Source organism: Lissotriton vulgaris, chromosome 4_1 (assembly GCF_964263255.1).
Source record: "Lissotriton vulgaris chromosome 4_1, aLisVul1.2, whole genome shotgun sequence".
Taxonomy (NCBI): Eukaryota; Metazoa; Chordata; class Amphibia; order Caudata; family Salamandridae; genus Lissotriton; species Lissotriton vulgaris.
Window position 1 is genome coordinate 1866137130 of NC_141691.1, and position 22347 is coordinate 1866159476.

At 42.9% G+C, this 22347-nt stretch overlaps 1 protein-coding gene across 1 annotated transcript in view; it reads right to left on the minus strand.

Moving 5' to 3' along the window:
- The window catches only part of ATAD2 (ATPase family AAA domain containing 2), a 315004-nt gene that overhangs the window by 218271 nt on the left and 74386 nt on the right, over positions 1–22347 (minus strand). The window contains exons 8-15 of the mRNA XM_086966184.1: positions 20459–20579; positions 19997–20101; positions 19766–19874; positions 17856–17971; positions 16820–16994; positions 16644–16732; positions 13121–13280; positions 8405–8495 (exon numbers count right to left, since the gene is read on the minus strand). Coding sequence (XP_086822310.1) covers positions 8405–8495; positions 13121–13280; positions 16644–16732; positions 16820–16994; positions 17856–17971; positions 19766–19874; positions 19997–20101; positions 20459–20579 — 966 coding nt within the window. The remainder of the gene's footprint in view (positions 1–8404; positions 8496–13120; positions 13281–16643; positions 16733–16819; positions 16995–17855; positions 17972–19765; positions 19875–19996; positions 20102–20458; positions 20580–22347) is intronic.

Below are 22347 nucleotides of genomic sequence, written 5' to 3' on the forward strand. Positions count from 1 at the left end.
TATTGGTGAGTATCCCTTGTATGAGAAATGTACATTGGGACTCCATCAGTATATTAATCTAGTAGACTATGTAATTATCTGGAAGTCCACTTATCCAGTAATAGGACATATTATGATAATAAACTGATTTATGAAGGAGAGGAACAGGACTATAGCGGTCCTTACAAGGCAAACTCCAAAACTGGGTAAATTGAAATTATGTCGCATTTGTATGCAGTGGACAATGACACTGTGGGACGATCATATCTACCTCCTGATGTTATGATAAATACACATGACCCCAGTGACTATTTTAGGATGATGCCCTAGAAACGAATTATTTGATCTTAAACTCCAAATAGTACAATTCCACCTAAGAGTGCACTCGTTTCATGGTCAGCAACCGCACCTTTCAAAAAGATTTTTTTTAATTAGTCATTACTGTTTATACAGGCTCTCATGCTGCCCTACAACCCTTCTCAACAGAGTGATGTTTTTGTCTCCAGTGGGTTCAACAATCATGTGTCCACTGAATGGGTTCCTTTTTTTGTCCAGAGTTGTGCTCCGATGACCAGGACGAAAAAAAGTGAATCCTCAATCCAGGCTATGCAGAGACTGGTGGCAACGGCAGTGTGAACCACTATTTAGGTTCAAGCCATTTTACCAGTACCTCTGTCTGAAAAATAGATGGGGCACACCAAAGAGGTGAACAGAGGGAGGCAGATATCAAGCACAGGAAAGAAGAGGGAAAGAGATAGCGTGAGGAAGAGGGCGATAAGGAGGGTGAGGGAGGTAAAGCAGGGCACATTAGGGTAAGAGGTATTCAAATGATGAGTTGCATGCTGTGCCCAGACTTTGAATCCACCCCAGGCGTGCAACCTCTGCAAGTAAACCTTTCTCACTCCAACACCTATTAAGATTCACTGTACCTTCTAATGATCTATTGCTTTATTCCCAGTGGAGATCTTAGATACCCTATTCCCCTCTGTGTCCGTGTGTGTATATATTTTTTTATTTTTTATTTACAGTCCTTGCTCTTGTAGTCAGAGTCATCCATCTGCCTGCCCCTTTTCTCTGCCTTGGTCATACACTCAATACATGTGGGAGCAGGGAGGGCTTATGCACACTGCTCAATGGTGTTGCACAGGTGGTGGCAAAGGTGAGCCAGCAGTTGTTGCACATGATCACGGGTACCAGAACCAGTACTGTGAAAGTACGTTTAAAATGGACTGCAGGATGTGTAATGACCATACGTGATGGTGTCCTACAAACAATCCAGCTGGCATCGAAGACCATGTTCTTTGCAATGTTCACTGTAGTTTATATATCTATTCTGCGTGTCAACTGCTGCAACACCAAATTCACACAATGTACCCCTGAGAAATAGCTCAAACAAATGTATTCTTAGCTTTCCAGATACTGCAACATGTCACCAAGTCAATTGCTAGCAGTGCCTCATGAGAAGCCAACCAGTCTGTAAAAACACCCTCCCCCACCAAACCAGCAGCCATAAAATTTTACAAGAACACAGTCTCAGCTGGAAACATACTCCTGGCTGAATGGACAGCAAGAGGAGCAATGCTTTCTCTGACAATGAAGGAAAAGACTGGTTCAATTATGGAACTCTAATAAAATCATGCCACTTTCATATTTCCCCAATTGTTGCATATTCTGCTCCACATAGTCTGGAAAGAGACAGACTTGTTAAGAGATAGGGGAGTGTCCCTAACCTGTATTTAAAGCGGTTGCGCACAGAAGGAGGAAGCTTTAACACTTGCTCCTCAACTAGTAACACTTGCATTAAACCGGATATGGACACTTTGTACCACAGAGTACCTCTTCATTCGGGAAGCGGTGTATAATGGGATGCGCAGTATCGTAAGGTGCTTAATTGTGATCAAGTGGGACCTTTGAAACAGCTGAAGTCTTTCAAGTAATACATTTCCTATGTGGTGATTTATTTACATTAGCTGTAATATGTAGAGTGTACTACCATCTACAACCGTTTCCTGCCATTGAAAAATCAGTGACCTGGTCTGGTGAGATACATGAAGCAGGTAGCAATACTTTGTGAAGCCACCCCATTCTCAAATGTTTCCTAAAAATTGATTGGATAATTGAGCAGTGATAAACAGAAAGGAAGTAACTCTTTGAAGGCCATAACTGAGAAGTCACTGCTATTCCTTGTCCTGAGAAAATGTGCAATGTGACGTGTATCTGATCGAGAGTTACAAGAGGGCGAGTCAAATCGGTAAAATAAATGGCAGAGTCAGTTCTATTGTTGACAACTGTCAGGAAATATCTGTCAAGCTAAATAAGTCTTCCCATTAACAGTAGTTCTGGCGCACTGGCATCCTTCATTGATAAACCTGTACCTTTGAACATTCACCATTATCAGGCTGGTGTTCCCAAGAGCATTCAGCTGTAAAGAAACAGAACTGGAAAAGAAAGCTGACAAAGGCATTTAGCCCTGCAAACCAATCCGGCTATGAACCTTGAATTACACACAGACTCCGTCTTAAGTAACCATTATCGGGGGCGCTAGAGGGCGCACTGCGGGATGGCTGGCGTGCGAGCCAGCTCCGCCGGACGGGTGCGGGAAAAGCAATCCTTATACCCCCAAACCTGCTCAAAAAAGGACAACAAACAGAAATATGGGAATCGGAAGGTGTAGGCAGTAAACTGCAGGAATTACAGCTCTGCAGCAGCGATCCCGGAGGATAAAATTGGCGAAAATACAGGTGGATGCAAGTGGCGATCCAAAATGGCGGCGCTCGATGTACAGAGCCGACGGTCTTACAGGAGATGGCCACCCACATATGTATAATGGATTGCGGGATTGCTACCCCACTACAGCGGAACGACATCGCCAACAAGGTCAGCGGGCTGGGCTCTTCAAAAAACTATGACGGGACCGAGAAAGAGGTTGCGTTCCAAGCCAAGCAAAATGGCGGCGGCGGTGGAACGCACGGGCATTGAAGCCGAACAAGGTACTGCCGACTCCCCGATGTCTCGAAGCTGCTTCTAGGCGAAAGGCAGAGATACGCGAGCGGGAGCAGAAGCTGGGCAGCAGCAGCGGAGCGGGAAGAAAGACTGGTGGAGGGCTTGACTACGAGGCGCTCCACACGGGAAGGGATTGCGCGCCATTACAGGACAAGCACCACAACACCTGGGTTGTGGAAAACACGCGCAACCTAATATGGCCATAAAACGAAAACGGGGGCAATGGTCATAATTGTGTTGACACAGCAGGGGGCATGAAAGACAGCGAAATGGAGAACAAAACAACAAACGCACACTCCCTATGACAGACAGCTTAGATCCTGGCTGCACTCCCCACAGCTGCGCCTCTTAGCTAAACACTACTGGGAGCGAACGGTCCCAGGATAGTATCCGGCCGCGTCCTGCTGTTGAGCGCCATTCAGTTCCTGGCATGGCATGAGAGGAAGGAAATGGGACAACACTGGACTTCAATGCGGATCATGAGCGACTGTCCGACAGACACGATGAGTGTGAACATTGGTATTGAACAGTGAGTACACTAGCACTCATCGGTGCTGGGCAAATGTGGATAACCCATGGGGAGGGTTACTCGGGGTACATATGCAGCAAACTAATGGAACTGAGCCATTTAAATAATGACCTGAGATGGAAAATGCATGCGTGGCCCCACATGGGAGAATCCGTTGCGTACTGCATACAATTGTCCTAAACAGAGAAGATGTTGATAAGAGAAAGGTTCTGTTGACATGCATAAGACATGATGGGAAGGGAAGGGAAAAGAATTGACGACTACAAAGATGAACTGAGCACCCGTCCACCATGTGGATGGAGACGTGTGCACCTGGCGACACCCCCAGGCGGGTGTACCCCAATTCAAGTTATGGTACTGGTTTGATGTTACTAGGGGGATGGCTTTGGCAAAGTTTGGGCGCTGAAGTGGGAGGAGGGGGGGGGGGGAAGGGACGTTGGAAAATGTTTAAGTAGATGCACTGTGTCTGAGAGGCATTGCAACCTCTTTCATTGCCTGCAATGATGTTCTGATTACACTCATTACCATAGAATTTGTGCACTCACGTGCACTTGGGCAGAAAGCCTGCGAGCTGGCTGCCGCAGAAGGCCCCGGCCCAGACGATCAACAACCAGATATAGTGTCATGACACGTCATGATACACTAAACTTCATCACATGGAACATTAGGGGCCTAGGCAATCCAAAGAAGATAAGGCAAATGTTTGCGTTCTTTGACAGATCACACGTAGATGTTGCCTTTCTACAAGAAACGCACCTGGCACCTAATGGCACGTCAACGCTGGGCACTAGGTGGGCGGAGTCAATCACTAGCTCGAACTACTCAACATACTCAAGAGGGGTTAGCATACTGATAAAGGGACACTTCCAGATTTCGGACACACAAAGATACAGAGGGCAGATATGTCGTGGTGGTGGGTAAGGTGAGGAAACAGCAGGTTGCTTTAGTAAACGTGTATGGCCCTAACAGACGACTCCAACTTCTATGAGACTCTGGCACACACTCGCAGATCTACAGGCTGAGAATATAATCTGGGGAGGAGATTTTAACATCATGTTGACGGACGGGCTCGACAGAACACTACACACACTGGAACCACATGTGAAAGCGAGGGCGATGCTACTTGACGTGAAGAATAACTTACACCTGGGCGACATGTGGAGGATATTACACCCGGGGGAACAAATAGCGATACACATTAATGCGGCGCATGGCAGCTGGTCCAGGCTGGACTTCTCGCTAGGCACGCAGGATATACTATCGTGGGTTGTAAATATCAGGCACCTCCCCAGGACACTTTCAGATCATAGCCCGTGCTATTAAAGATGCGAATCCCTCACTATATATATCGCCACCGTTCATGTGGCGGTTTAATGCACAAGCCCTACGAGATCCATTGTATGTTGACACCATACTGAAAGCGATAACAGATTATTTTGAACTAAATTCCCCCACGACGGAAGACCCGTGCCTGCTATGGGAAGCTTTCAAAGCCACAATAAGAGGAGTATGCATAAGCACGACCTCAGGCATATTAAAAGACATACACCAAAACAATTAAAGACACGGGAGGAGGCAATACAAGAGCTGGAAAAGCGATACACACAAACTGGGGACACCGCCCTGTTGGGCGACATAAGGGCACAACTGACGGAACATCGCAAATTTGCAGAGGACGAGCTAAAATATATTTTCAAACGGACAACTGCAAGGAGGTATGGCGAGGGGGGCAGACCGGGCAGGGCCCTGGCTGAAAAGATATGTACAGGCAGAGCACCACAACACGTCACAGCAATTAAAACTAAGGCGGGCACACTCACACATGACATCAAGAACATAATGGGAGAGTTCATGGGCACATATGGGGCGTTATATGAGGCAAGACCGGTAATACCGCAAGAAGAAATGTTGGCCTACATGGCGGATGTGGAGCTGGCATGGTTGGCGGACGGACATAGGGAATTTCCTCGCTCGCCCCATAACAGTCCAGGAAGTCGTCGACACCATTAGACGGCTACCGAACGGAAAAGCTCCAGGACCAGACTGTTTCGTGATCGAATTTTATAAAACGTTCGCAGACATACTTGCTCCACATCTGGTAAAGCTATATGAAACGGCTCACGAAGCACAAACATTACCGTCCTCGATGAGAGAAGCGCTGATCATTGCATTATTAAAACCAGGCAAGGATGAGGAACAATGTGATTCCTATCGCCCTCGCTCGCTTATTAATGTCGACACTAAAATAATAGCGAGCATATTAGCTGACAGACTGAAACCTCTCATGCCGCTGGTGATTAGACCGGACCAATCCGGACCAATCCGGTTTTATATCGGAAAGATCAACCACACATAACACCCGCACATTGTTTGCCCTGGCGCACTATCTGGCACCTGAAGTAAAGGCGGTGGCAGTTTTATTAGACGCAGCCAAAGCGTTTGATACGATTGACTGGCCCTTTCTACACGCGGTACTTATACGAATAGGTTTTCCACCACTATTTATTGGGTGGATAACGATGCTATACACGAACTTAACTGCACGCATTGGGATAAATAAGCACCTCTCGGACCCAATAGCAATTTGTCGTGGTACCAGGCAAGGGTGTCCACTATCACCTATGATGTTTGCCCTCATACTTGAACCATTCGCTTGCAAGATCAGACAACACCACCACTACTCAGCCATACAACTCCCAACACGACCCATTCACATATCATTATACGCAGACGATATGGTGCTGTATGTTAAACACCCAGAACAATATCTTAACCCACTGTTGCGAGAGTATATTAAATTCGGCCAGTACTCAGGGCTGCAGATCAACTGGACCAAGTCCCTTATTCTGTCCTTAACAATTGGTACCCATCCAACGGCCCTGGACTATCCTCTGGAATGAGATGAGCCGACCAGGTATTTGGGAATATGGTTCCACAGGGACCCGGAATTGGTTATCCGTACTAACTACGGGAGAGCTATAACCTCACTAGAAGACAAGATCAAGAGGTGGATTAGGCTGCCGCTGTCCCTGGCAGATAGACTCGCCATTGTGAAAATGGTAATGCCCCCCAAGTTACTGTACTTGTTCAACAACATTCCTATCAAGCCCCCAGCAGAGGTGTTCCGTAACATCAAATCCCTCATACTGACCCTAATCTGGGCAGGGAAACAAGCCAGGTTAGACTTACAGACAATGACACTACCGTACGCTAGGGGTGGCTTCAAGGTCCCAGATATTTACCTCTATTATCTCTGCGCTCAGGCGCAATTTGCGCATTACTGGTACCACGAAATACCTTTCCTAACGCACGTAGCGGTGGAAAAGGGAGACACGGACCCAATCCCGCTGACGAGTATATTGCCACATAAAAGACTCAGATTGCATGAACATGACATCAACCTGGTCAATACCATAAACGAAGCATGGAGACTATTGGGCAAGGTAGCAAAAAGCATGCCACTCTACGCACCTGCACTCCCACTAGTACATCATCCGGCGCTATCAGTTACACAGGAACAAGTCGGAATGGAATTACTGAAACACGCTGGCATAGACAAACTGGGCGATTTATACAGGGATGTGAAATTCCTGACACTTGACAAACTAGATTATATCAGTAACCCAACACTGCTGTTTAGTTTCAACTACTATAGGTTACAAAGGGCGATGAGAGAATATTTCCCTACATTCCCAGACGAACCACGGACACTAGCCCCTTTACAACTGGTACTTACCACACCCTCGGCCTCTCATTTAGTATCTAGATTGTACAATAGCGCGCAAACAAACATTGGGGGTAACACTGACAGGACAAGGGAAAAATGGAGCAAGGCATTAGATGATACACTCTCGGAAGAGGAATGGGAGACCACCTGCCTAATGACGGGTATACTGACACCTAATGGCAACCTAAGAATCATCCACTATAAATATCTTCATCAAATGTATCACACGCCACACAGATTGCACAGGTATGGATTAATGGATAACTCCAACTGCATAAGATGTGGACAAGACAATGCAGACTTTATACATTTAGCATGGCGCTGTGGCCCGGTGGCGCAATACTGGGAACAAGTGATACAAGCCATTAATGACATACTGGGGGCAACTTTGCAATGTACGGCCAAAACGTGTTTGCTAGGTATAGTGCCGCAGCTAAGAGCGCAGAGGCGTAAACTGTGTGTAATAGCCCTTTTAATGTTAAAACGAAGAGTATCTTTACATGGGAGCAGTAAGTTGAAGCCCAAGGTGAAAAACTGGTTGGAGGACTTGACGTACTGTTGTGACACACTCGCCACACACGAAGAAGACTTGCCAGCAGGTTCACGCCCCAGAGACTATTGGGCTCCCTTTAGACAATACTTGTTAACAATTGCATCAGACCGAAATGTTTCTGAAGAGCTGAGTTGAATCCAGCCACATGACAATGATTATGGTTATTTGAAGCGTAATGGAGGGGGGGGGAGAATGCTGTGACACAGTGCTTTAAGTTTTAGGTTTTTTTTTTTTTATTTGTTTCTCTAGTTTACTGTGGTTCCATATAAAATATACAAAAAGTAAGAACGAGAACGTAAATGATGAAGATTGCAGCATTGTCTAGTTTCACGCATGTTAGGAATTGCACGAAACGCCGCAAGACCCACGATTGTCGGCTGATGGGCCGTGTATGAAGAGCGACACGCTCAATGCTTCAAACAAATGTGTAGACGGCCTCATAAGGTTGTAGGTGACGACAATGTACTTTACCTCTGTGACAATGAGAAATAAATATCTTACACCAAAAAAAAAAGTAGCCATTATCAAACAAAAGACATTAAATTAGTCTTACTTTAACGATCAATAGACTGCAGGAAGTGGTGAACATCCACTTCATTAATACAATGCTCACCAACACATTTTTCTGCTAGTTCCTGTACAAAGACATCCGAAAGTTTAGGATTCCAGTCTCGTGTATGGATCTTGAGAATTTCTTTCCTGGCCTTGAAAACAAAAAAGGTGACAGTTTTACTTCAAAAACCAGCCTTCAGTGTCATTTTACAAGTATTATGTAATAATCCCTTTGGCTTCTGCACCACAGCCCTGATAAGACTCCCACAAAACTGAACATTTATTTTCAATTCTATATCACCATAGTGCAATAAGTATATGCATTACTAAATGCTATTTGTTCAATATACTGGCGAGACCATTCTGTCCCACACTGGCCCACAATACCAGCTGCATCCAAATTGCAGCTAATACTTAACTTAAATATCAAATGCGCAGCTAATGAAAAAAACTATAACGCCAACTAGTAAAGTTAATGGCTATTTCTATTACACAGACGCAGGAAAGCATCTCAATTAGTATCATTTGTATTTTATCATAAGCAACCGTCACAGGGAATGGCGGGCAGAAATTAATTCTCATAATTAAAGTACTAAACAAATCTCTTTGGATTAGGTACAAGGAGTCAAAATGGGCTTCAAATGGAAGATCTCTGTAGCAAAACCAGACTACCCCTTGTACCCAAATCACTATGTTGTAAGCAAAATTACTTACCATTACACCAGGTGACCAACTTACCACAAAAAATAGGAACCAGAAAGCTATTTTCATACACATCATTAAAAATATGACTGCAGCCAAGTTAGGCCCTGAGCACCCTCCAATCATCACCCAAGCATCTTGACATTTCAAGATCTTTTGTACAAGTTGGTTAGTAGATTCATCTCAAACCCAAATGAATATGGATCTCCACATTGGCAATATGTGCCTCTCACAGCAACCATTCTGTTTCCATCATTACGCTTCGACAGTACACCTCAGACTATCAACCAAAAATATATATATCTCCCACAATGCCTTCTTAATGTTAGGTTATATAAACTTGTTGAGCGCACAAAAACCCTGAGGTGTCTTGGCGCTAAAGCTCAGAACACATCACCACAGGCGGCCTAGATCTGAAAAGGCCAGGTTTTAAGGACCTTCATAATGGAAGACGAGGAATGAGAGGATCTAATATGCAAAGGAAGAGTGTTCCAGAGGTTTGCTGTTCCGTAACTTCGGCTGCTTCCACCTCAGTTTGTTTTAAGAAATCTGGGAACAGTCCTATATTTATCTTCGGTGGACTGGAGCAGTCTGGTAGGATGATATCAATTGAAAAGGTTTTTAAGAAAATCAGGTCCTGTATTGTGTAAAGCTTTATAGGCCAAACACAAGGCCTTGAACTTAATACGGCCTACCACTGGAAGCCACTGCAGTTTCAGAATATCTGTGGAAACAGATTGATATTCGGGCAGATGCAGTAAGTCTCTTTAAGCTGTATTTTGTATAATCTGTAACACTTATAGAACTTGACCTTGTATATTTAGGTACAAACTGTTACAGTAATCTAATTTAGATAACGCAAGTGCAGTAACCACTGTCCTGGAATTGGCTGGCAGATGAGGAAGAATTTTCTTTATTTTACTCATTATGAGAAACGCATAAGAAACCGTGACGTTTATTTGGTTCACATAACTACATTTATTGTCTAGTACAATTCCAAATTTTTTTTGCCTTGATAACAGGTTTGGTAAGCTCCCATAGTTCAACTGGCCACCAAGTGGCAACCTATGTTGGCGATAGACAGCCAAACATAATTATCTCAGTTTTATATGAATTGAGATTTAAACAAGGTTGGCTCATCCAGGTACTTATTTCCCGCATGCACTGTTGAAAGCGGGATGAGGTAGAGGGTTCATTTTTTTAAAGCTGCAACCCCAATTAGTGTGTTGTCTGCGTAAGATGTCAAACTAAATCCAAACTGTTGAATCAAGGGTGCCAATTCCGACACATAGATGTTAAATAATGTAGGGCTAAGGGAAGAACCCTGTGGGACCCCACAATGCAGCACATACAGTGCGGATTTAAAGTGATCCAATGCACCAGAAACGAATAAAGCAGAGAGTGCAAAATCATTAATGCCCACATCTTTAGATGCAGTTTCAACATGCAATGATCTATTGAGTCAAAAGCTGCTGATAAATCGTGGAATATTAGTGCTGCAGACCTGCCTTTATCCATTACTACCCTAATTTTCTCAGTGGCTTTGATTGATGCAGTCTCGGTGCTGTGTTCCGAACGGAACCCAAATTGAGCAAGGTCCAGTAAATGGTTATCCTGAATGAATTTGGTCAACTGTTGGTTCATCAGTTTTATTTAGTAATGGATGGATGGATGGAAGCCTCATTCCATAAGGTAGGAAAATTTCCGACCTGAAACATGGCATTGAAGATGCCCGCAAGAATAGTGCCTACTATACTAGCTATAGTTAAGGTTGAAGGGCAACATGGAGCCAATGGAGATCCTGATTTTGTTTCAAGAATTAACGTTTCTACCCGTTCACAGGTGACCGGAGAAAAGCAAGGAAAACCATTATGTCCTAAGCAGAAACCAGTATTCTCGTCGTTCAGGTCACTAGAGTTTGCGGCTTCAAATGTACCTTCCTCATTCAGGTCATAAGTGATTGCAGCCTCAAAAAGTGCATCTATATTATTAACTTGGTCCCTAAACATACTTGTGATGTTATTGCAGAAAGCTTGGCTGCTCATTTTAGTAGTTTATTGGTAGGGTGGTAAGTTTGTTTACTATCTTAAGTAATTCTTTGGAGGAGTTTTTGGCCTTTTCGATTTGTTTTGTATAAAAAGCCCCCTTTTCAGTTATTAACAGGGTTTTATAGTTAGAAATTGCAAGTTTGTAATTCTCTTTTCTCAGATCATCACACTGAGACCTCCATAGTCTCTAATCTCCTACAGTTTTGTTTTTCTAATCTCAAATCACACACCAAGCCCAAAGCAGATTGGGGTCCAAGTGCAACAAGACCACAAACTAACCAGCTTCTGCAAAACTAACAAGTTAATGTCAGTACAATCCACTGTCAATTGTAACACTATGCCTGCACAAACAGAACATCTAAAACCACCTCCCCTTTAATAAAATCTCTAGAAACTTGGCTAATATTAGAGATATTGAGGACATGCCAAACAAGGACTGCAAGTAGTGCAAACATCCTCTTCATTTTCCCCAATGACATGCTCCAGGTGGATGAAGATACAGTCTAGGGGGATAGAGCAAAAACAGATAACACACAAACTGTTCACACAGACACTAGGCGGGACTTAGGAAACTAACAGCTGTGCAGAATCAGGTGAAAGAAACAAAGAGTGCATGCGCCCGAGACCCGCATGGTCGTGTAAATTGGCTCCCAAACCTCTAATCAGGTTATTTTACGAGCTTGCCAATTTTCAACTCTAGATGGTCTGGTGCAACAGTTGATGCAGGAGCTAATACGCAACCATAAGGTCTGAAAACTCAGATTGCTCTCTTGTGCTTAGAAACAAGGTCAACGGGAGTTTAGACATTTAATTGCATTTCATCAACCTCAGACAGAACACAATTTTTTCTATAACATTAGCCAACTTGCTTCTTAACATCCAGAGTGATCTCTCGTACAGAACAGGATCCTTGAAAGATTCATCTTGTAACATAACCACATGTTCAATCCTAAGAGGTCTAATGAATGCCAGTTAAAGAGGGTAATAAATAAATATTAGTGTACTACAGCCCTCAGGAAAGGGGTAGGGATGAAGTACAAAAATATAGGCCTTTAACCAAGATTTTTAGTCTCTAAATGACAATATCAGGGATGATCAATACTGAAAATCCACCCGCTATCAACATTGTCCCCTTTTCCCTAGTGATTAGAAATGTTACAGGTTAGGATCAAAACTCAAAAAATTCTTTAACCCGTTGCGTGCTAATGACTAGCTCAGCTCGTCATGAGGCACGGTTGAGCTGCACTCATGACGAGCTGAGCTCGTCACGGCATTTGGAACGTTCGCACACGGGGATAATTTCCCCGCTGCGCTGAACGTTCCAAAACGATTGTGTGGCCGTGACTAACTCAGCTTGTCATGAGTGCAGCTCCACTGCGCCTCATGACGAGCTGAGCTCGTCATTAGCACAGCTGCGCCGCGTGCCTCCCCCCTCCCCCCGCACAGCAGGAAAAAATGTCCCGCAGATAAGGGTTTAAAGGATCCCAGCATATACGCTAAATACAAAAGAGCTGAACGAGGACAATGTAACCATGCTAGGGTGCAGACACAGTAAGTCAGCGGTGCAGACACAGTAAGTCAGCGGTGCAGACACAGTAAGTCAGCGGTGCAGACACAGTAAGTCAGCGGTGCAGACACAGTAAGTCAGCGGTGCAGACACAGTAAGTCAGCGGTGCAGACTAGGCTGGAAATATATATGGGGAGCAAGAGTGTGCAACTTGTGGGGATTTGTGGGAGACAAGTGAGAGTACATTTTTCCATAGCACTCTAAATTGGTCTGAAAGAAATAAAAAAGATCTCTTGCTCACCACAAAAAAAAAAAAAAGTAACGAGCGAGATATGTGCAATGAGCAGGCTAAAAATGCATGCAGAGGTAGATCTAAATCGCAGTAGCATCATCATTCCCATGACAAATCGGAAGAAGAAAATGCTGAGGTGGTACATTATGGTTAAATTATTTGTATTATAACTGGAAAAACACCTAAAACGTTACAATAATTGTTCTATAACTGAAACATTCTACTTACATTTTTGTCAGGTAAGCTGAAAAGAAATTCTCTATCAAAGCGGCCAGGTCGTCTCAAAGCAGGATCTATGGAATCCAACCGGTTTGTGGCTCCAATTACAACAATTTCACCACGACAATCTAATCCATCCATTAGAGCCAAGAGTGTGGATACTATGGAGCTAAAACAGGGAAAAAAGTCAATATTTAATTGGATTCACAAGAGCACATACAGTTTTACTCAGAATTTACAAAAGATATGAAAGTTCATATCAGGCTAAAACATTGATAGAATACCATACATGTATCAGTAGTGAAACCTTTCATTGCACAGTAGCTGCGGAAGTCTCCCTCACATGGAGCATGTAACAAGTGAGAAGCAGTAGCACTTTATCATGAACAGATTCAGTATGGGCAGGAGATCCCACTCCCTGTGACTACATAGTCACCAATACCCACTCGATAGTATCCCACTCACTGACGAATACGTTACATACTTTCGATAAAGCTCCATCTGGTGCTCCAACTGAAGATTCCTCCTTTTGAATCTCCCCAGGTATCACATTGGACCCAGACACAGTTGCACTACATCCTGTGTGCTGACAGATCGTGTCATTTGCCTCTGCCAGGACTCCATACTGGCTCCAAATGTAACTACACAGAGCCATGTATAGCCCCCTCACCCCAAGCTTGGATATCAATGTTCTCATTTATTTTACATACTCAGACGTGGAGCTCTGCTCACAAGATTGAATGTGTATTGGCAGTGAGCAAAACTTGGCAGCATTACACGCATGAAAGCCCGTGAAAGCACATGGGAGAGGGTGTTACAGAACAAGAAGGAAGTTGTCCTATACTTACAGTTGTGCCTTGGCTACGATATCATGTGACTAAACAAAAGCTATCCAAAGATAAATCCCATTCTACAGCTGAAACTGGAGCCGGAGAGGGTGCCAATACAAGGGTAAGCTGGCGAAGTCTACAGCAGACTTGTGAAGGCAATACTTTATGCTAGAAGTGGAGTGGGCTGACTTTGTTCAAGGTCAGTCAGGATTGGTCAGCAGAAAGTGAGCATGGGGCCTCCGACACACTAGAGTAAGCCAAGATGAATTCCTCAACTTGCTGCTAATTTGATAATGACTGGGACCTCTGGCGCGCTTGCTCTTGATTTGGAATTGTGTCACAGAAAGGTGGTGAGGCTCGTCTGGTTTCTCAAACGCATCTGTGTGACATCTCACTACACAGGGAACGTCTAGATGTCGAAAACTCTTGTTCGCCCTCCCTTGACTGGTCTTTCAACCTAGAGTTACTTAATCAGGGCGATATGGATCAGGCGTGGTGACGCAATAACTCCGCTTATTGTGTGCAGCATAGAGCTTGGCTTCCCACTTCATGATGGATTTGGACTGCATCAGGAAGCACTTTGTCACAGGACATGTTTGGAGCCAAGAAATCACAGGCAAAGGACTTGCAGGTTCTTAGACATCAGTTTCTGGCATGAACTGCATTTTCTGGGCATCATTTCTGTACACTACAAACCCATTCATTAAAGAAAAATGTTTCCAAAAAATCATCTGTGGTGCGGGAACGACTGCTAATAAGACTAAAGTAATGATTGGTAATGCATACCCTCTTTAAAAACATGTGACAGCAGACTGAAAACATATCACAGTAAATACTGGCTTTGAACAAGAATAAAGTGCATAGTTGTTTTTTACATTATACTTGTGTTTGTTATGCCCTGAAAGGGCATATTTATTCTTATGTGGTTGTTTTGTGGCCCTGAATGGGCATAGATCTACTTAAATCCTACAGTTATAAAAGGTCTTTCTTTATGCGGAGTTCATTAATGAGTCTTATCGGTCTTTGTACCTCCAAATTGATTTGGTTTCTTCCATGATATTCTGTTTGGATTCAGTTCTTTCATATGTCAGATGGTTACGGGGTGGTGCATACTAACGGCCGCGTATTAATTACCAAAAGTTGTCCACCTTTAGCTAGTAGCTCGTGTGCTACTTAAAGGTGGATAACTTTTGGAGCGACAATTGATAAGCAGTCATCCAGCCGCGGAGTATGCACCACCCCGTAATTCTTGGGGGTCACGGAAGCGAAACAGCAGCCGTATACAGGATCGAGGACGGGCCCACCTGCAAGGTCCATACAGGACTTGATTATGTGTTCTCCGCACTACACTTCCCATAATACACAGTCTCATTAGAGCCTCCCATTGGTGGGTGTCATAAAAAAATGGTGAAGTGGGTCAGCATTTGCGCACACCGCCTCCGTTAAAGCCTCTGAAGAGAAGCATATGGAGCTTCGAAACTAGTCAGGCAGATCCATTATGGAGCGGCATCTGCAAGCGGATCCCCGCCCTTACCTACACATACATCAAGCTGCTGCTCGTGTGCTACTTAAAAGGTGGACAACTTTTGGAGCGAAATAATATATATTTTACCTACTGGCGGTCGCCAGTAGGTAGTTATAGTTAGGATTTTTTTCAATGCAAAATCTCAAAATTCTATTGTGAATAACTTTGGCGCCGGTTGACGACTGCCTGAAAATTCTCAAATTTGCCTCGCGGAGCTCCGGTCCTTCCCTGAAAGTTTCGGGGGGATTCGTCAAGCGGGGGTCAAGATAAAAGGGGGTCCCAAAACGTGTTTTCCCCATGTTAATTTCCGTAGGGCGGTCGACCTCACTTTTAGCCCGAACGGCAAAATTGTAGGGACTGGTAGCCCGATGTGCCTTTGCTATGTCTCAAGATATGTGCTCCAGTGGTTTTTACGAAAATTAACTTTGAAAAAATATATATTGGGCTATAATATATATATATATATATATATATATATATATATATATATATATATATATATATATATATATATATATATATATTAGAGCCCAAATGTAGCCCAATGTAGCTATATATATGCACAAAGCAGGCTATTTTGCTCTATGCTGTAAAATGATCTCCTTCACTTCAGCCAACAGGCCCTAGACTTAGATCGTAGGTAATGTGCTAAAATAAAAACCTCCTGTTTTCAGCTGGCTACAGCGTATTTCCAGGATGGATTGAAACCACAGTAATTGCAAGCTCATTTTAGCAAAACCTAAACATCAACGTAGACCAGCCGAAAAAGTAAAAAGCAGACCAGCCGAAAAAGTAAACCGGACTGAAATATTTTTGGATAAATCAGTATCTGAAAATTTTCCTTTTAGGACTATTGGTGAGGGTTACTCAATGTATCAAAAGCAAGGCCAGATGCGCAAATATTAGTTATTTTTTATTACTGGGGGTGGGTTCTGTTCTACTAGCCTCCCGAAGAAGGACTACAAAACACTGGAATAAAACAGTGTGAGGATTAATAGCATGACAGATTGCCAATTGCTGTATGATAACAAATGTTTAGATTTTCTCTTTGACAGTTATAAAGCAATCAATGTCGATGTACCTTTTGGTTCAGCAAGTACCATATGCCATACCCATCCCACTTCTTGAACAAAAAAAACGGAGACCTCCCTTTTTAATGATATAAACAGACCCTCACCTGTGAATCTGATCTTGTCGGCTAGATCGGACAGGAGCCAAGCCATCAATCTCATCAAAGAAAATAATAGAAGGCCGCATTTGATGGGCCTATAAAAACAAAAAAAGAAAAAGGTGGTAAGTGAAGGAGTGCATCAATAAGAAAGTAACACTTCCACACAGAACCATTTACCGTACCTGATCAAACAGTAAACGAAGCTGCCTTTCTGATTCGCCCACCCATTTGCTTAGACAGTCGGCGCCTTTTCTCATAAAGAAGGCAACTTTTTTATCCCCTTGACTGCATTCATTGGCAAGGGCCCGGGCAACCAAGGTCTTTCCTGTTCCAGGAGGACCATAAAATAAACAACCTCTGTAGAGAAAAGAATATTTGCAAATTTCACAAACACAAAAGTTTAAATGTACAGTTGACAATAGATCACTTTTGCCAGGGTATGCACAAACCTTCTGCAAATATTAAGATACAAGACTTGTATACTAGGCAGGATACATACAGAAACTGCCCGGGAATTACGAAATGTAAGCAAGTTTGAATGTTCTCAGCTCATGGTATAGATGGGTTCTATTTTGCTGGATCATCTCATTCAATATTCACCTGCTCATTCTCTTTAAGCGCTTTAAGTTCCCTAAGCTTTCTTGGGACGAGTTATTAAAATTATTTTCAAGTGACAACCGAGGGGAATTACAGCAAGAATGCAGATTGAAAGAATGCTTTCCACAGATATTCTCTTGCACAGTAATTCAAACTGTATGGCTCATGTCGAAAATCTAGTAACTCAAATATTTGTTTAAATTATAAGTGATGTACCCACATTTCATATAAAAGCAATGATAGCGGCCTAGATGACTACTTGTGCTTACATGATTAGGGTAACAAATTGGAACCAATTTCATAAGCAAGTTGCAGGTGCATGGATGTTCTCCAAGGGGAACTGAAATCATGGACAGTTTCCAAAACTCCCTGTAATTTTTATTTTAACTATGTAGTGTATACTAATGACTATAAAGCATCAATAGGGCAGATGATACACAACACCACTGCCACAGAAGCAATTAATTACAGATAATCTTTTTCTTAGAATGGTCACTCATTACTCCTTCAACTTCCAATACAAATAGTAATGTCAAGTTGGATGATGTTAGAGCATAGAAAATTGGGAAAAAGTACTAATGATAAAATAAACCTTACTAGAGATTCTAATACCAAACTTACCTCGGAGGCTGAATTTTAAAACGTTCAAAGATTTCAGGATATAATAAAGGAAAAACCACCATCTCCTTCAAAGCAGCAATATGGTTAGCAAGTCCTCCAATAGAGTCAAATCGCACCTAACAAGTGGAAAAACAGGAGACTTAAATCACAGAAGGGGGCTGACACATGTGCTGATACATCTAACTTTGTACAGACTGCAGTTTACAGATGAATGCTCAGGGTCCTGCTTCAGTCCGTCTGTCCTGCAAAGTTCCTACTGTGACTTCTCTTGCCAGGGACAAATATCTGCTCTTTCCAGCTGATTCTTTAAGACATGTCACATTTCAAACCCACAGTCAGTTATATACAATCCGATAATCCTACCCACGTCTAAGTTCCACCCTCAAAAACCAGTCAGACCGCTGATTCTTGCTTCTCTTTCAGCTCCTTCACAACTCTTACTTTCAGGTCACCCTAGTCTACCAGAATACAAATACAGCAGTGACCTTTTCCACACCACCCTTCCCCCAAACTCTGTGTGTCAATCTTCTATGGTACTTAACATTTCCTCCTGTTTTACTCAATTCATACTTGCTCAGTCCCATCTTATTAGCTTACACGTATCAAACTAGGGACTTTAATCCTTGTGTTTAGGTCATAACTTCAGTTTCTTTTCACCTGAACAACATCCTTGAATATCTACTCTACTTTGTGCATCTTTAACATTAGGTCAATGGCTCACGAAAGAAGATTGCAGATCATTACTGGAGCGAGGGTAGAGCAGTACAGCTGGCAAGCAACAGCAGGCGTTACAATGAAATCAAGTGAAGTACATGTGCAGAGGGAGGGGTCTACTGCTGATTAAGTATGACCAAATGATTCAATCATTGTCACTATATTGACACACACAGTGCAAACCAAAACTTCAATGACAAGGGTAGTACCAAGTCTACAACCCAATAAAAGTGTGCAAAGGATTTAGGCAATCTACCTAGATTGATATATAGTTAGAAATTACTGTAACAGTTTCAAAAAGCTCAACTCCAAGGCATTCTTATTTAATTAGAAATATTCAACCTTGTCTGTAATAAGAGCTACTTATGTGCAATGAAAATCATCCCGAACTACTAATATTAGTGTTGCAACAGTGACCACATAAAACAAAAAAAACAATAGGCACAATACGTACGATTACACGCAGCGATCACTTCATTCATCAGGCATGCCTGCCAGAAGTAATGTAAAATGCTATATCACTATGGATTGGCTCCATGTAGAGATTACATTACAGCCATAGCTGCAGTGTCCCTGGCACCATGGTAATAGTAGGTGCATAGGTCATCCCAAACCCGCATGTTTTATAAATGATATATCAGCTTTAAACATTTTGAAAACTCAAACATTTTTCTCCAAAAAAAAAAAAATCAGCTTGTGCTGCAGAGACAGCTACTTTTAGCTCAAGTGCTACTCTGAGAAGACTGGACTAGACAAGCAATGCAGCATATCCACTGAACAATACCTTTCAACAAATGCATCCACTAAATAGCAGCGCTCCTCAACATTGGAGAAACTGTATCGGACGTTTCAATAAATCATGTTGCTACTTATGAAGTGGTGGCTGTTAGCGGAGTAAGCCATTCTACCAAAATGATCAGCTTTTTGGCTCAAGAGTAAATCAGGTCTAAGAAAAGCCCCTTTCTTGTCCATACCTGCTCCAGCACACTACTCTCTCTTTATAAAGGAGGGGTTGAGAAGGAGACTATGTTGAAGGAATATTAAATAGTTCGGGTGAAGGGGAATAAAAGGCCAATGAAGAGTATGCATGCAGACTGCTACAACCCTGTATGCAATTCCTTAGATAGAAGATTTACATGTGTATTAGTCTACAGTGAACTGAGGGCAAGCCAGTTTGCTCTAATGCAGGAACTTACAGAAGAATCAATTTGCATAGGATCAACATCAGCTAGACTGGCACCAATTTTTAATCGATCTTTGTGAATCCCCTTTAAGTCTTCCTTCCGCATATTTAGAGGTAGACACCTATTTGGAACAATTAATAAAGATGGTCATTAATAAAGTACTACCACATTCAGATTTTACATTTAAAGAAAACTAATCTATAACCACTGGGCATCTGCAAGCACTCAGCTGTGGCAAGTTACCTGCTTATTGATTTGTTACGGCTTCGATTTCTACGTCGCTCAAAGTGTTCTTCATCAGAAGAGGAAGAAGAGGATGTAGAATCACTGCTGTGGATAGCATGCCTCCTGCAAAAACAGGAAAACAAGTTAATATTAAAGCCTCACAGGCATGGGCCCAGCTCACAAGTACTTAGTAAAAGAAACAAAGGAGCAAGAAGAAACAAATATCCTACTTTCTGGAATGCATGAAACTGGCTTTTCCAAGCTCAGCCAAGGATCATAATTCATCTGGAAGGAGCAAACACTTGCCTTTCAGTACTCTTCAGCTAAACATAGACCAATTTGTAGTACTGCAGCCGTTGCTGGTACTTTAGGTCAGGCCAAGATTACTAGCACTACTTACCATTCTGTAGTCAAAATGTGTGAGCCAAAAACTTTAAAATGGAGTCAAAGATTAATACCTATGCAGGAGGTGAAACAAACCTGGTCTTTCTCCTTTTGCAGTACGGGCTTCGCGGGCCAGCAGATGAAAAACGATATCTTCGTCTTACTGGTGAGGATGGACCAGAATAAAATATTTTGGGTTTCTTCTGGTGACGGGGTTCTAAAAAATAAAAAAATAAAAACTCTTAATTTCACAGTCTGTTTATATAGTGTCAAAGACCGGAGTGTATAAGCAAGCTCTACAAGCAACAATATTGATGAAGAGCATCTATAGAAAGATCACATCCCAACAGCATACAAACAAAGAACAGCATAGTTTATCAAAGGGTGAAGTGGGGTTTGTGGCAGACTCACAAAAGAGGCGAGGCATCCAGTGTGCTCAGTTAAAGTACAGCCTCCTAAGAGTTTAGGATATTACAGATTCATAATTGAAAAACTCATCTAGTCCTCACCAATCTCTAACAGTAGATAAATCTAACTTCACCTGGAAGAAAACACATTTTACATTGTCATCATTCATTAAATTGTTCATGTATATGATAAGCGCTCCCTGGACACTTACTAATCCTAATCTGGTGGTGCTAAACACATGCACCATTACTTGTTCAGGAAGCGAAACCATCGGTATACAAAAATCAGAGTGGTCTAGAGAATTCAGGCTTATGTTAACACATCATGTCTAGGTCAAAAGAGCTGTGGCGGAGTCAGTGCAATAATTTTTGCTGTTCTTTTCTGGGCAGACATGAAGCTCATCATGGCACAGTGAGAAAGGTTATTCACTAATGGAGAAAGATCAGTGATGTTGCTAATGTAATGCACTCCCAAATGGGAGTCTAAGAAAATCCACTCCAAGATCAGATCGCATAATGCTATAAGAGATCAGAAAGAACCTCAAAGTTACATCGAAGGTTACAAGTCTATCAATGGGGTAAACAATAGAGTTCCTGATCTAATCAGGATGACCAGACTGAACAAGAAACCTTTTTATATAAAGATAGCCAGGAGAAAACTGCAGATGTAGCTTCCCTCATAGCCCAGCACTTACGTCGGTTACTGAATAGTTCCACCAATGGCATCCTAGGTAGAACACCACTCAGACTAGAGCATATTGAAGACATCACTGAATAAAGTCTTTAATGTGTATGATCGCTGGCCTTTGGGAGATCCAAGTGCCAAGAGGGCGGAGTTGCTCGTGAAGTGGCAGGAGTATCATAGGCCTACGAAGTCGGGGGGAGGGGTGGGGGGGAATGGTGACTAACATACAACTACCGCCTGCCTCTCATGGAAGTGGAATGGTGATCCTCAAAACCTTGGCGGTTGATTGCACACACCAAGGAGCTTTGAGGGAGTGTGCTAGGACCATGCCCTTCAATACAGATGCAGAGCCTTCAACTGCTGAGCGGGGCTTTGGGCACCGTAGCAGGAGGCAGGGGAGTCTCTCAGGGTCTTGCCATGTGCAATGGGTTGCGAGGGTGGGGGTGGTTGGGGAAGATATCTACTAAACCACTACCTACCGATTAAACAGTCCACTAGAACACAGTCCATGTTGGGAGTAAAAACAGCTGCCACTTCTGCAAATATCCAGCAAGCTATATCGGCGCTGAAAAAGAAAATTAAGCATACAAAAGAAGATTTTCTATTGATTTGGCCTGGAACTGCACACATATTGGGCAGTAACTCTGACAGAATGGCCACTGGATAACCCTTCCCAGGACCACAGGCTGGCAAACCTACCAGTGAGAATGGGCAGGACTACAGGCTGCTCCTTGGCAACGAGTGGTGATCAGTTAGCCAAGAGTGGGACTCTATGTGGGAACGCCCATGTGCTACATTTCTTTTCTCTACTCTTAGCAATAAGCCAGAACTTGGACTGCTTACCTTCATAATTTTTAACCCAATACCAATTCTCTGCAATACAATGTAACAAA